The following is a 15,793-nucleotide window of genomic DNA, read 5'->3' as shown; positions in this document are numbered from 1 at the left end:
AACGGTTTTAGTGCATGGAAGGTGCCCTGAAACTTTGGAAGCTTTCCAGAAATTATATCCTTGGCAGAACAGAACCCATATACCTTAGGCTACTGTAGCAGTGATCATTCGAACATCTACTGTTACAATAAGTTTACTTATACAACTGTAATGTTTTGGGAATTTACAAGAAAAGGGGATCTGTATAGTTCAGTTCCCCCATCCTCTTCCCTATTAGGCATCCCCACAGAGCAGTTTTGTCCCTTTAAATATCTATGTATATGAGTTAACCTCACAGTCACCATATAAACAAAACTATATCTGACTTTTAATTAAAAATGAACACTTCATGAAGTGCAGCACAAAATTCACATTGACTCCTAACATCTACTGGTGAAATCCACATTTGTCTCCCCACCCCACCCACACACACTGTGCATTGCCAGTGATCAAGAATTCTCCAGAAACATTATCTAGCTCCAAGTTTATCTAAACAAAGATCAATGATACTGCAACTCATCCCCCAGTTTGGAGCACCTTGGTATCTCTTGATCCAAATCCACTACATTATCTGTCTTTTCAGACCAATGATATTCTTTTCACCGTGTCCTGTATAATTCCACATCTCAATTATTGCCCACCCCTTGTACAAAAACTCATTCCAACTCATAATTTCTATATATTCTTTTCTGCATACTCATCAAATCTCTGTAAATAATGTGATCTTGTCAATATGTACAGTCTTCAAATGTTTCTTCGTATGCATCATTGTGATGAACATATTTTGACTTGTAGTAATTTTGACATCAAAAGCTGCAGTTACTGTTTAGCTTGTGATTCTGATTATTGTAAAAAGAGGTTGGATGAGAACTGACTTTTGTGACCCATACAGCTTACCTCAGCAGTCACAGATTAAAATAAACCATCCTGGTAAAAATGAAATGGACTTTAAGCTGATATTTGCTATTAATAAGAAATGTTATGAAGATAGTAATAAAAACAAATGGTTGACCAACTTATGATTAAAACTTAAATGCTTAAGGGATATTAGTGACCTCTTTGGGAGGTTCTGTTTCTCTTCAGTACTGACTGAAGAATAGAGTATACACAGCAAAGGCTAGGCAAATGTTCAGAGTGAATACTACATAGTCTATAAAATCAAATCATTTGAAAATGACTGGAATGCAACAAAGGTGGAGTGTATTACCAGACTGGGTGGTAGAATGCAGTTCTTCCAAAAGTATGTGAAGACCATGGAAGTTATATATTTTATATTACTGTTAACCAATTAAAATCACTGGGCACAAGTGTCCTCTTCCGTAGGTTACCCAGGAGCACTGCCTGATTAAGTGACTTGCTAAGAATCACATAGTAAACAAGTGGAGTTTGAATGAATCAAACCATATATTTTGGGCTAGAGGAAATAGCTCAAAGCCTTATTATCTGCTTGACTGTAATAGATGGATAAATTTAAAAAAGAAAAAGACAACGCAATCCTGCATATTAAAATTAAACTGGTCAAAACAAAATTCCTACATTCCATATTTTACTGAGCCCATCTGCGGGTAATTTAGGAGACTACATCTTATTTCTAAAAATAAGATGCAGTGGGTATTGCAGTGGTGCAGCGGTAGTGTCGCTTCACAGCAAGAGGTTTTCTGGTTCAGTTCTCGGCTGGGGTGCCTTCTGTGTGGAGTCTGCATGTTTTCCCTACATTTGTGTGGGTTTCCTCCAGGTGCTCCAGTTTCCTCCCACATCGCAAAGACATACATCTGGAGCATTTCTCCCTGGGCCTCACTGAAAATTGGCTTTGTTCCAAGTCGGACTTTCCCAGTAAACAAATGTTAAATAAATAAGAACTTTTAATAATTGGTATAGTACACATTTCCTGCATTTTAGAGATGTTCTGAGGAAACAAAGCTATGTAGATTTCTTAAATCCAAATAGAAACAATACTGCAGTATTTTACAAATGTCTGCATATTGCTATAACATTCCTTCAGTAGCTAAATTGCTTCCACTATGTGTGGATGAAAGTGAATGCACTGAGAATTGGAATCCCTGAATTGCATTCACTGAAAAAAATGGCAAAAAACATCCTTTTAAGTTTTCTTTTTTTTTTTTTTTTTGCAGGGGGTAAGCCCTCTGCACCCCCCCCCCCCAAACTTATATATACCAACACCATGGTCACACCAACTCAAATAAGGGGAAATTCCTTAAAAAAACAGGTAATAATTCCAACAACGACAAACCAACGAAAGAACAAAAGATGACTAGTCAGCAGCTTGATGGCCAACCACAACATTCAAGCGCTCCATAAAATAAATCCAAACAGTGTTTAAAACTTTACATCCAACTTTATTAAAATAAAAACAAAGTAAGCGCTTTTGCCCAGTATACCCACAGGACTTATTCAGAATAAACCTTCCTAATAGTCAGTAGTTTAAATAAATAGGAGTTATTTAAACTACTGACTGTTAGGAAGGTTTATTCTGAAGAAGTTCTGTGTGTATATGGGATAAACTAGCTTATTTTATGGAGCACTAGAACGTTGTGGTTGGCCGTCAAGCTGCTGACTAGTCATCTTTTGTTCTTTCAAGGGGAAATTCCCCCAAAAAGGGCATCACTGCCAGCATAACAAACCAACAGTGATCGTCGACATGTTGAATCTCTTGCAACTGAAGCTCATAAGTTCAATCTTCGTCCACCGCCCCCCACAAAGGTAACCACCTTGAACAACTTCACCAAAGCTGACTTTGGACTCCTAAAAACAGAGGTGGCTAACTTCACGGCACCCATACCAATGGAAAATAGCTGCATGACTGCCGAATCATATACCAATACACTGTATGAACATGTACACAAATGCATGGAACTAGCCATGCCCAACAGAACCAAGACCCTCTCCTCCAAAAAAAAGTAAAACAATCTGGTGGTCCCCTGCCAGTAATACTGTAAACTCTACAACAGAAGGAAGAAACTGTTGCAGAAAAAGATGAAATCCCAAGACTGGAAAATCTCCCTTATTAGCCTCAACAAAAAAGTTGAGATCCCTCATCAAATCCTCTAAAGCCAGCTATGAAGGCAGAATTGCAGCAGACACTAAAAACAATCACAAAGCCTTCTATAGCTATATCAAGAACCTCCACGGTAATACCCAGATTTGCTCTGAGATACTGCACAATGGTACCTCCTATACTCAGTCAACAGATATTGCCAACAAACTGGTTCACAGATTCAGTGCCAACTTTACTCCCCCCCTTTCAAAGGACCAATCATTATACTGGAAGAATGCCAGGCACCCAGCATTACTACAGCACAGGTTAAAGCTGCATTGTCCAAGGCCAAGAATACAGCTTCCATGGGACCCAATAAAATCCTTGGTTGTGTTCTACATGAACTACAAAGTGAACTGGCACCATATCTGTGTGCCCTATTCAGTCACAGCCTCACCTCAGGCATTGTCCCTACCGAATGGCGCACTGCTACAATCATCCCTCTTCATGAAGGGAATTATTGCCTCATTAGCCTGACGAGTCTGATGTGTAAAGCTATGGAGCGCATCATCATGGACCTGATTAACAAAGATATAGGAAATCTCCAAACTCTAGACCCCACGCAATTTGGCTTTGTGAAAGGGAGATCATGCCTGCTCAACCTGGTTGAGTTCTTTGAGTCAGTCACCAGGGCTGTGGATGAAGGAAAGGCAGTGCATACAGCCTACCTCAATATGGCCAAGGCCTTTGATACCATTCTTCACTCAGGAATTATTGATAAACTCACCAAACTAGGCATCAGCCCCTATATCACTAGGTGGGTTGCAAATTGGCTCACAGATAGAACACACAGTGTGAAAGTAGCGGACTCTTAAGTCAGGCTGCCGATCAGTCAAGAGTGGTGTCCCATAGGGATCGATCCTGGGTCCTCTCCTGTTCAGCATCTACTTCTCAGAAGTCCAGGCCAACACAAAGGGACTCTGGCTGACCAAGTTCACAGATGACTGCAAACTGGGAACCATTATTAACTCCCCAAGTGATGCAGACATCCTACAGAAAGGCCTCACTGAGAACAATGACTGGTGTCGAAACCATGGCCTTATGCTTAATGCCAAAATATGCGTCTTCATCCCCTTTGGGAAAAACTCAGTTCCCACTAATTACCACATCATGGGAGCCCACTGAACACTGAAGGCGTTATAAGAGATATGGGGACACAGGTTGACAGCAACCTCTCTTTCGCCCACCACATTGCCACTGTGGTCAGAAAGTCCTTCTATGTGGCACAACTCATTACCAAGGGTTTTGCATCCAGGAAGAAAGAGGTCATCATCTCTCTCTACTCTTCCCTCATTAGACCAATCATCGAGTATAATGCCCCATTTGGCATGTACCTCACTAGACACCTGCAACAGCTGGAGAGGCCACCGAAGTACCTCACGAAGTGGATCATAAGCATTAAACACATGTCCTACATGTACAGACTCAAAAGACTCCAGCTATTCTCTATCTCATATCGCCTACTTAGAGCTGATCTCAGCTTGACTTACAAAGCCATGTCTGACCCAGCTCTGTTAGGAAAGCTACATCTAAAGACATCCCAGTCCCTGTGCACCACACACTCCAGAGACCTTAACCTCATTACTACAGTCAACAGAACATGCTGAAAGGGCAGGTTCCTCACCCAGAGACTGCCCATACTCTGGAATAAACTTTCCATACATGTCAAGCAGAGCACCTCGCTGACCCTCTTCAAGAGAAATCTTGATGAGTGGATGGGTAATAGAAAGTTCACCCCTGGGATCACTCCAGTGGCTGTACTTGATAGAGGCACTGGGAACTAAGGTCGGGCGACACAATACAAGGGCACTTCTATGGGCTAGGATTGTAAAGGCTCCAGGGCCATTAGCTTAGCACACACCTATGAACCAGTAAAGCAATGAGCTAAACTACAGTTACATTTTCTTTCTTTTTTATATTTATTATTGTTTTATTTCTTTTTTATTCTATTGTTACTTTTTCAAGCAAAACATCTTTTAAGTTCACGGATTATGTGATTCACTATAGGAGACTACTGGTTACTTTCTACAGTTTGGACATTGTTTTTAGCACATACATTTTGTTTTAGAAGTTGCTTGAGCTTTGTATTTTGTCTTCCACTTACATTTCATAAACCTTTAGAAATAACTTTACATGTGTTTACATTTAGTGTTTGATTGTTCTTTCATTTAGGCTCTATGTTTGACTTTTCTTGTAAGACATTGTAGTTAGTTTATATTTTGTCTTAGAAGGCTTGATTTCTGGTTGCTGTTACTTCAGCAGATAGGTTTCAGAGCTAGAGTTTCTGATGTAGAGAATTAGTCTTGGCATTTAATTTGGCTAGAGTTATGCTACAAACAAATCTTAAGTTCCCGAACCAGAACACAGTGCCCCTGTAATTTCTGAGCAAACTAAAAATTGAGGAATTTGTTCAGAATACTTTTGACATCAAGAGAACTATAGGGGATTAAGTGACTTTGTCAGTGAGAATTCTTAATAAACATTTGTAAACTACATAAGCCCATTGGCCTCACATACCCTTTTCAGGGGTAGCTCAGGAGCAATATCTTGGTAAGTGACTGGCTCAGTCACACAGTAGGCAAAATGGTGTCTGGGGGCTACAAACCCAAGGGTGTTGGAGGGTTTAGGTTTAGTAATATATAGCCTCAAGCTGCTAAATATCTCTCAATCAATGACTCTATTATGGTAGAGACATTCTGATGAACAGTAGGCTCTGCTTGCTATGATTCTATCAGTGATATGAATTACATTTTGCTTGTGTGTATCAACTCTTGCTTGCAGTACCCTAACACAACTATACTCTCCCCCTCCCTAGCATAATGTGTTGTTCATCTGCTAGACTACAAAATGAAGCTTAGTATCCAGTCACAAAGTAGAATGCTATTTTGAACCACTAAGCCACACTGCAGAATAGATGTTAAACATGAGTGTTGCCAGAGCGACGGAGATATAGTAGTAAAGTTTCAGGAGGAGGTTCTAGCAGTGTCTTGAATGTTATTTTTCTTTTATTTTTAGGTGATAGTCGAGAAGTAGAGGACAGCAGTGTAATTCACTATGATGATGATGCCATTTCCAAGCTGCTGGATCGGAACCAGGATGCCACAGATGATGTTGATCTGCAGAATATGAATGAATACCTCAGCTCATTTAAAGTGGCCCAGTACGTTGTGCGAGAAGAGGATGGAGCGGTAACGTTTGTATAATATTTAATTGCTGTTTTCAGTGAGCACCACCATGTCCAGCCTCATTTCATAGACAGACTTCAACTTTTATTTTAAGCCACACTTTTAGGGTTCAAATGTACTTCTGCTTTAAAGAGTAAACCATCATGTTCAGGTTAAGAACAATCAGAGAAATTTCACAATATGTTGTGCCATTTATTTTCTAGTTACATGCTACATTACAGTACTGTAAACCAGTTAAAGCTGAAATATTGATGAGTGGTAAAGATGCAGTCTGAAACAGAAATGGCATAAAAAAAAAAACAGAAGCAAATGTATATTTATTGACCGTCTTTTTCTAATATCCTTTTTCCCATATTTCAGCCATCATTTGAAATCTCTATGAATTCTTCTGGAATTCAGCTGTAATTTTGCAAAATGACTGACAAAAGGACCATTTATTTAGCTTATGTCTCCTGTTCTTGGTATTTGAATGCCATGATGAAGAGAAATAATATATTTATAAAGCACAGCATCAGGATTACTGTTGAACACTGGCTATGATTTAATATAGTTTTGTGATGAAGGATTAGTGTTTGCATTCAGTATTTTTTAAACGTCTTTATTAAGTCACATTTTAAATGATGACATAGGTACCCCTGTATTATTTTTTTAAATGTCTTTATTAAGTTACATTTTAAACGATGACATAGGTACCCTGTATTATTTTTTTAAATGTCTTTATTAAATCACATTTTAAACGATGACATAGGTACCCCTGTATTATTTTTTTAAATGTCTTTATTAAGTTACATTTTAAACGATGACATAGGTACCCCTGTATTATTTTTTTTTAAATGTCTTTATTAAGTCACATATTAAACGATGACATAGGTACCCCTGTATTATTTTTTTTAAATGTCTTTATTAAGTCACATTTTAAATGATGACATAGGTACCCCTGTATTATTTTATTAATTTATTAAGTTACATTTTAAACAATGATATAGGTACCCCTGCATTATTTTATTAATTTATTAAGTCACATTTTAAACGATGACGTAGGTACTCCTGTATTATTTTATTAAGTCACATTTTAAATGATGACATAGGTACCCCTGTATTATTTTTTTTAAACGTCTTTATTAAGTCACATTTTAAACGATGACATAGGTACCCCTGTATTATTTTTTTTAAATGTCTTTATTAAGTCACATTTTAAATGATAACATAGGTACCCCTGTATTATTTTTTTTAAATGTCTTTATTAAGTCACATTTATACGATGACATAGGTACCGCTGTATTATTTTTTTTAAATGTCTTTATTAAGTCACATTTTAAACGATGACATAGGTACCGCTGTATTATTTTTTTTAAACGTCTTTATTAAGTCACATTTTAAACGATGACATAGGTACCCCTGTATTATTTTATTAATTTATTAAGTCAGATTTTAAACGATGACATAGGTACTCCTGTATTATTTTATTAATTTATTAAGTCACATTTTAAACAATGACATAGGTACCCCTGTATTATTTTTTTTAAATGTCTTTATTAAGTCACATTTTGAACGATGACATAGGTACCCCTGTATTATTTTTTTTAAATGTCTTTATTAAGTCACATTTTAAACGATGACATAGGTACCCCTGTATTATTTTATTAATTTATTAGGTCAGATTTTAAACGATGACATAGGTACTCCTGTATTATTTTATTAATTTATTAAGTCACATTTTAAACGATGACATAGGGTACTCCTGTATTATTTTATTAATTTATTAAGTCACATTTTAAACGATGACATAGGTACCCCTGTATTATTTCATTAATAGAAAACAAGCCGTGATAATATTTCCCTTGTTATTTTCATGCAGTATACATATTCCTCAATTCATGCTGTTACTTAGACCTCATTCCTCCTGCTGAATATTATTCTGCATATATTTTTCCCACAAATTCTTTTTAGTTTATGTAATTTTTTTCCAAAGTATCCCCCTCCAGTTCTTTTATCTCCTTTACAGTATTCATTACTTCAGTTACAGTCAGTTTACATTTTGCTTTCCATTATCTAATAATTGTTTTTTGGAAGCCAGTAGCATTATCCTTAGTGAGGCCTTACTATGTCCAGGCAATTCAAATGGGGCCAATTCAGAAAGGTCACTCATGTACACCTCACAGTATCCTTTACTTTTATTTAGAAACAGCTCTACCATAGTGCATTACATGTTGATGTGCGACACTACGGTGGGTTGTCTCCGCATGCATGATAAATGCTATTGAGACATTTCAGAGGAGAGGCGAATGCTAATTAGCCATGTGCTGTCCCCTAGAACTGCTTACAGTAAGGTATTTACACAGTTGAGTGATGGTGTGTAAAGTAACATGCTTACTCATGGCCACTCGTATTATTGAACATGGCCAACAGCTTGTACTAACCCATCACGGTAGAGGTAAGTGCCAGGGACTTTAGCAGAGAGGTGGTGTTGGTGTGTGTGTGTGTGTGTGTGTGTGTGTGTGTGTGTGTGTGTGTGTGTGTGTGTGTGTGTGTGTGTGTGTGTAGCTACATGTGTGAGTTTCTGTGAGTGTTGTCTGTCTGGGAGGTCACAGTAGGGGTGATAGTTAGGGGAAGGGTATGTTTGCATTTGCATGTGTATATGTCTCTGTCTGTGTGTGTGTGTGTGGGGTAAATGGGTGGGTGTGTCTGTTAGCCTGATCAGAAGGTGGGCTGTGTGTTCAGGGGGTTGGGAAGCTACCTTACCTCCACACTCCACTAGACTAATGAGCAAATGCTGGGGGGGGGGGGGGGGGGGGCAGAACACTAAACTCCAGGAATAACACTGTGTATTAATGGCATGTAGGGCCGGGGGCAACAGTACACACTAGAGATAAATTTAAACATTGTGCCTTAACAGTAGTTAGGGCCAGAGGAACACAAGACTACAGGTATAACTTTAAACATCTTGCCTTAATGGCACTTACGGTTAAGGGGAACACTAGACACCAAAAAGAAGAAAGACGACATGACTAGAAGGAACAGTAGATATACTGGATATTCTGTATAGCATACCCTAAAGGCACTAAAAAATATAAACCCTGTCATTCTCATCAAGGATATTAGTCCACTGTTCCAAATCTAAACACGGGGGATAGTTGAAAATATTACCTAAGTGTTGAAGATTTTAAAGTATGTAAAGTAAAATATGAAAAAGATTTGAGCCCTGCACCTCTGATACAGAAAATAGCAGCATTAACTCATTACATTAACTAGTTATTGTAGCTAGTGTTATTTTATATAAGAAGAAGTATAAAACTCTAATGTCTGGCAACAGTCCTTGAGTTTTGAGAAAAAGGGTGTGCATTAGAAGCAACGGGGGGGGGGGGGGTCCATGTGGTGGAGGCTTCAGAACAAAGCAGGGAGGAAAACTAGCCAACATCATGGAGAATTTTTACAGTATTAAGTGGTCTCATTTAAAAATTTAATTGAGTAACATATCTAGTATCACGATACACATTACGAACAATAAGGGTGTGAAATTCTAACTTCTAGCATTAGACTGTGAGGAGCCATGATTTATGATGGCAAGACCAAAAAAATAAAAAGAGAAAAGAAACATTGGGACAGTCTGACAACTCAGGTTCAGGTAAGAAGTGTGTGCTTCAACGGAGTCTATATCATTTCCTTGAAAGATGTCTTCATCAAACGGCTGTTCATAGATCACTACCTATTGAACAGCCGTTCAGCGAATGTTACAGTCACCAAACTTCTTTCCTAGGAAAGAAACTACTTGGCCACCAGAACAACTGTAATACAAACTACATAATTTTACATATTTTACAAATGTATACCAACTCTGAGTTCGCAGTACAGTGGGGAAAAGGGCTAATTCACAATGCTGACCACCTATTTACTTTCCCATGGAAAAACTTTGATGTAGGGATCGTTCACTGACTGCAGCATTCAAGGTAGTCATGTAGATGAATAGGGATTCGATGGAGACATCTTTCCAGGAAATAATATAGACCTTTTTCAAAGTATTTATGTGTCTGGAAGAGTGAACAGAGAGGGTGCCTGTGCCAATGCTATGCATGGAACACCAGTATTAACTACCTCAGTTAGGTGCTGATTTGTACTTCTGGCAGTTAAGGACAGTTCAGAAACACACATTAACTGATAATGAGGTATTACATCTGTGTGGCTAATATGTCTCTGAATCGCAAATTACAGCATTTCAGAAAGAACCCTTTTTACTGCTCCTCTTACAACCAGTCTTGGGGTTCTCTGTGAATCCCCAGGCCTATGCCCCAGCACAAAATAATAATTTCCTTAGATGCAACAATTTCCTCCCCCAACATTTCTGTCAGATTACTCAGCAGGAGATTTTTAAAATCTGCCATCTTGTTACATTTCCAAAAAACATGTTCCTAGTTACCCCTCTCTTTTTCACATATCTCCTGCATTTGCCTGAGGAGGAAAAATTCTATGAAGTCTGCTTGGAGTATAAAAATAGCTATGCAGACACCTCCTAGTAAAAATCTTACACCTTATGGACTTTTCAGGAGCTATACAGATGTCCTCCCATTGTTCCTTTGTAAAGTGCTTTTCCAGTCCCTCCCCTTATGGACTTTTCAGGAGCTATACAGATGTCCTCCCATTGTTCCTTTGTAAAGTGCTTTTCCAGTCCCCCCCCTTATGGACTTTTCAGGAGCTATACAGATGTCCTCCCATTGTTCCTTTGTAAAGTGCTTTTCCGGTCCCTCCCTTCACAGTATTTTGTAATCTCTTCTGACTGACTCTTAAGATCTATAGTGCAATGTTTTATATGCCCTTCTAATTATCCCTTTTTAACAGAAGCATCTGTTCTAGTCTCAAATAAGAACTGTACCAAAAGTGGTCTTTCACATGGGATTCCCCTATCTCGTTCTCTTTGCCTATAATCTGTTCAGTGTTTCTATTCAGTGTTGGTGAGTACCAATTTCTTATCAACAGTACTGTTGATCATGCATCTTGATTGTGTGCAGTGGTCTCTGTTCCAAAGTCTCTCTTCATTGGCAGTCTTAGCTGGCTTTCTGGGGTATAAAATCCTCTGGCTTAAAAACGCGCGCTTCAGCTTGTTTTAGATCAGCAGATCTTGTTTGGGCGTCCTGCAGACTACTACAGTACCAGAAATGAGAAAGAGAAACTTTTTATGCTAACTGCAAGTACTTTTGGCTTAAAACGCTCAATTTTTGCTGATTTTGATCGTTTTTGTTAACTGCACTTCTCAGAAAGCTTTAAAAGTAGACTAGCTATTTATTCTACTGTATTTCTGCCTTTTAAATCGTTTTTCAGTTTGTGCACTTGCCTTGCTTTATTTTAAAAGTTTAAATTGCTAATTTTGCAAAGTTTTAAATTGCATTTACTGTTTAAGGCTACACATTCAAGTGTGTTAGCCTTTTCTGTGCTTATTTACTGTATTATTGGATTGTTTAGCCTGTTTTAACCAACCCCCCCAAAAATACTATCTTGTTTGCTCGTTTCCTGCCTTTTCTAACTAGTGTAGTCCAGATCCCAGGCATTGCTGGTTTCAGGACTTCAGTTTCTGTATTTAGAGCTATTCCAGACCTTGCTGTGGTAGAGGGAGGTCCTACTGCTTACTAGTGAGAGTAGTGAGCATTGTACAGCCTAACGCTAGAGGAGTGGTTTCCAGCTCTGAAATTGTAATTTTATTGGCCATTTGTGGCTGATTTCTATCCCTTTCAACTTTCTGGCTTAAAAACGCGTGTTTTTGCACGTCAAGCAGTACGGCGGGGCTAAGGTTAAACTATTCCCGATGCCAGAAAGTCTGCTCTTCAAAATTTCCTTTAGAACTAGCTGTTTTCACAGTAGTAGCACTAAAATCTGAATCTCTGTGACAAGCACTTGCTCTATAACCTGCAGGAAAGCACTAGGAAGCCTTAAACTGATACAAGCACTCAACTCCCCTTGTATACAAGGAGAAATTAATCGTAGGCACTAAACAGCCTATAATTGCAAATTACCTTGCCAAGGTAAGGGAAAACAGCTCTTGTACTCTACAAAAGAAACGCCAAACCAGTCATGTCCAAGGGTCAGCTTCTGGTGATTTCTCCTATCCACCTGGTGAATCTGGGCATACTGGGGCAATGCAGCAATTGACTCATGTACACAGACAACCCTGTCCTTCTACCACCCAACACTACAACCTGCAAGAGATGCACTTACATAACCAAACTAGAAGCAAAGCTCTCTCCAGCCAAGATTGTGCTAGACCGTCAAGAGGAGAAGGTTAACACCTGCATTATACCTCAAGCAACACATAACTCCCACACATAGGAACACTAAACCCACATATGCGAAGGCCCTTAACATTAACCTGCCCAAATAACAAAGACCTCCGAAGGTGATACACAAACAAACACCAGTCACACCCAAAGTGACACATAGCTCAAAACACCAGTGTGCCACCCAACAATAGCCCCTAAGGCAAGACAACGTACCGAACACTTTTGTCATAGGTGACTCTATAGTCAGGCACACTGATGTCCCACTCACCAGGCTGAACAAGGAGAAAATTACTGTCAGCTGCCTGTCGGGAGCCATGATCCACCACATAATGCATGCACTCAAGTCACTCCACAACAAGTACAAATACGACTCTGTCATTGTCCATGTTGGAGTGAATGACTTGAGACATACCTCCCTGGACTACATGAAAAGAGACATGGAAGAGCTCTCGGATCATGTGGCTCAGACAGGTATGACCCTAGCCCGGAGTAGCATCCTGCCTTCGCCCAAAATGATACCACACTATAAGGACAAAATGATTGACTTCAACAATTGGCTAATCTTCTGGTGTCATTCAAAGGGGATTCAGTATCTGTCTGCCAGAGATGACATGATCGACAAACCACAATGCTTTGTCAGAGATGGTCTGCACCTGTCGCTCCTGGGATTCAGGTTACTGGCTAAGGCTCTTGCCACCCCATAGTGCCTTTTTTATGCACGGCTCAAATGACAAAACTACCATCGTAACAGATAAAAGCATGCAAAATCTGAAGTTAATGCTACTCAATGCTAGAAGTCTAAACCTCAAAATGCACTCTCAAGGCACTCCTAAAAATGGAGAACATCGATATCTCTGCACTAACTGAGACCAGGTTCAAGGCTCCAGAGAACACCACCGCAATACCAGGCTACAACTCTTACCACACTTTTCAGCCACCAAACCAGGACCGAAACACTAAAGGTGGTGGAGTGTCTATAGTCACCAAGGATATTCACACCTCCAGGCTAGTTGCCAAACACAATGCATCCGAAATACTACAGGTGCAACTAACACTAGGTAAGACTACAATCCAAATTGTAGCTTGCTACAGATCCCCCACCATGCCCCAAGATTCTCACTACACCTTTCTAAACATACTGGCAAATATTAAGATACAACCTAACACCCTAATAATGTGTGATTTTAACTACCCTGCCATTAATTGGGAAAACTACTTGAGAACCAACACCTTTGCCCAACGGTTCTTGGAATTCATAAATTCCAATGCCCTGGATCAACTAATCCATAGTCCCACCAGGGGCTCAAATATACTTGACCTGGTCATTACCAACATGGGCAGGGCCGGCCTTAGCTGAAATGGCGCCCTAGGCGAAGTACTGCTCTGGCGCCCCTTAAGCCCCACCCACACCATATTAAAGCCACACCCCTATTTGAGCTACACCCACATATTGGCCACTCCCACAAACCCCACTCCAGTTCTTTCAATGTTTAAATGCATGAAAAAAACAGTCATACTGTGACACCTTAAGACTGCAATTGAAGGCTGAATGCTCCTTAATAGAGTTTCTCTGCAGTCATGAAAAACTGTATTAACTTTTTTGCAAGGTGCATTTAAAAAGAATATATCATAACTGCTTGCAATACAGAGTTCCATAATACTGACAGTGAATGCACCCAAAAGAACACCAACATAAATCTCAATGCCTCTCTATCTCTAGCTATATGTCAAAGAAATGCATCTGGAGCATTTCTCCCCAGGCAACTGAAAGTTGGTCTCATTCCAAGTCGGACCATGTGTAAACAAAGGTTTAAAAACAAAAATTACCTCTAGATACACCTCTAGATACACCTCTGGTGCCCAAGCAGTGTAGGAAACACTGAAAAGGATTAACCATTGACGAAAGGAAATGGGAATGAAGTGAAAGCAAACTGCAGTACCTATACATCCATCCATATGATGGACTGCTTTGTATTCTGTGTTACAGCATGTGAACATTCAGTAAATCCATACTCTGGAATCAAAATCATAACGTACAGAAATTAAAACACACTTTTCATTAAGTCTGACTTCATTTAGCAAGTGCAAGTACCAATTTCAAGTGTGATACAAGACTGTATGGCTAACAGTCAAAAGCTACTAAAAGATCCATCCAACTGCATGCATCTTTTGCAGACCAGCAAAGCATTTCTAACACTGAGAATAAGTGTTACCAACTACTTTGGCAGTGACTTGAGGTATCGGGTAAAAGGCATAAGTTTTGTATTAAAGCACATAAAACTAAATCAAACATTGCAGTGCCTTTAGTTTGGTCATACATTCAGCATACAATTACCACTGATTAAAACAGACCTGAAACGTGAGCAGGAAGATTGGGGTCAACATGCATTTTAATTCCAAATTGTAGATTTTGCCTAGAACTGTTATATTATGCACTCATATGTATAATGGAAAAAAAAAACAGATACACATCCGTTTAACATTTTCAGTTACTAGTCAAAATAAATAAAGTAGTAACAAAATAGCATGTGCTACACAAAAAGTGGAAACTTTTTAAACAGTCTGCTTTAGAGCAAAATTCACTGTTTTAAATACTGCCGCTTGAAATTCTTCTACAGTCCTTTCTGCCTCAAAGATAGAACTACCGTACCTGATAAATATTTGAACCACACTTTTTGCATACATATTCTACATAACAAATATATAAAATGATATACCAGTGACAGCACAATCCAAGCTAAGTCTCATGTAACCCGTTAACTCATGACTGTACTAGCTAAACTTATTTTCCATAGCATGTAACAGAAATGAATCACTATATTACAGGATTCCTCCTCTAGAAAACTGTAAGGAAGAGGAAGGAAATGCACTCCTACTTTTAGCGATCTCTTTTTTTCATGACACTGTTATGCCCCCTAGAAAATATATCACTCTGGCCCACTTATTTCACATGCCTTAGGTTCCCCAGCCCAGCTCAGCAGTCCAAAGAATTCACTCTCTCCACTAAACCTCAACTTCCCTGTCACAGACCAGTCAAAAGTGTGATCTTGGCCACTTAGCCTTTATACTACTTGCTATACAACCATAATGCACATCCAAGTTAAAAATATAAATGCTAACATTTAAAACATTTTTAACAAACCTCTGTGTGAAATGTTAAAACTTCTATCTGTCTCATGCTTAAAACAGTGGTTTAACAATAAATCGAATGTGAATGAATAATTATTAAACACTACAGAACAAACTACTGGTGTGATCCATTAACTGATGCACTGCATTCCCTAAACATCTGGGCAGGAAACAAGTTG

At 38.9% G+C, this 15,793-nt stretch overlaps 1 protein-coding gene across 3 annotated transcripts in view; it reads left to right on the top strand.

Annotated features, from left to right (window-relative positions):
- CHD5 (chromodomain helicase DNA binding protein 5) overlaps window positions 1-15,793 on the top strand; it is a 2,140,358-nt gene that overhangs the window by 1,344,217 nt on the left and 780,348 nt on the right. For all 3 annotated transcript variants that reach the window (XM_044063016.1, XM_044063014.1, XM_044063013.1), the window contains exon 22: window positions 6,050-6,222. In XM_044063016.1, coding sequence (XP_043918951.1) covers window positions 6,050-6,222 — 173 coding nt within the window. The remainder of the gene's footprint in view (window positions 1-6,049; window positions 6,223-15,793) is intronic.

Source organism: Protopterus annectens, chromosome 2.part1, assembly GCF_019279795.1.
Source record: "Protopterus annectens isolate FY-2018-M chromosome 2.part1, PAN1.0, whole genome shotgun sequence".
In the NCBI taxonomy this organism is placed as follows: domain Eukaryota; kingdom Metazoa; phylum Chordata; order Ceratodontiformes; family Protopteridae; genus Protopterus; species Protopterus annectens.
The sequence above is the reverse complement of the archived record's forward strand: the minus strand, read 5'-3'. Positions and strand labels throughout refer to the sequence as shown.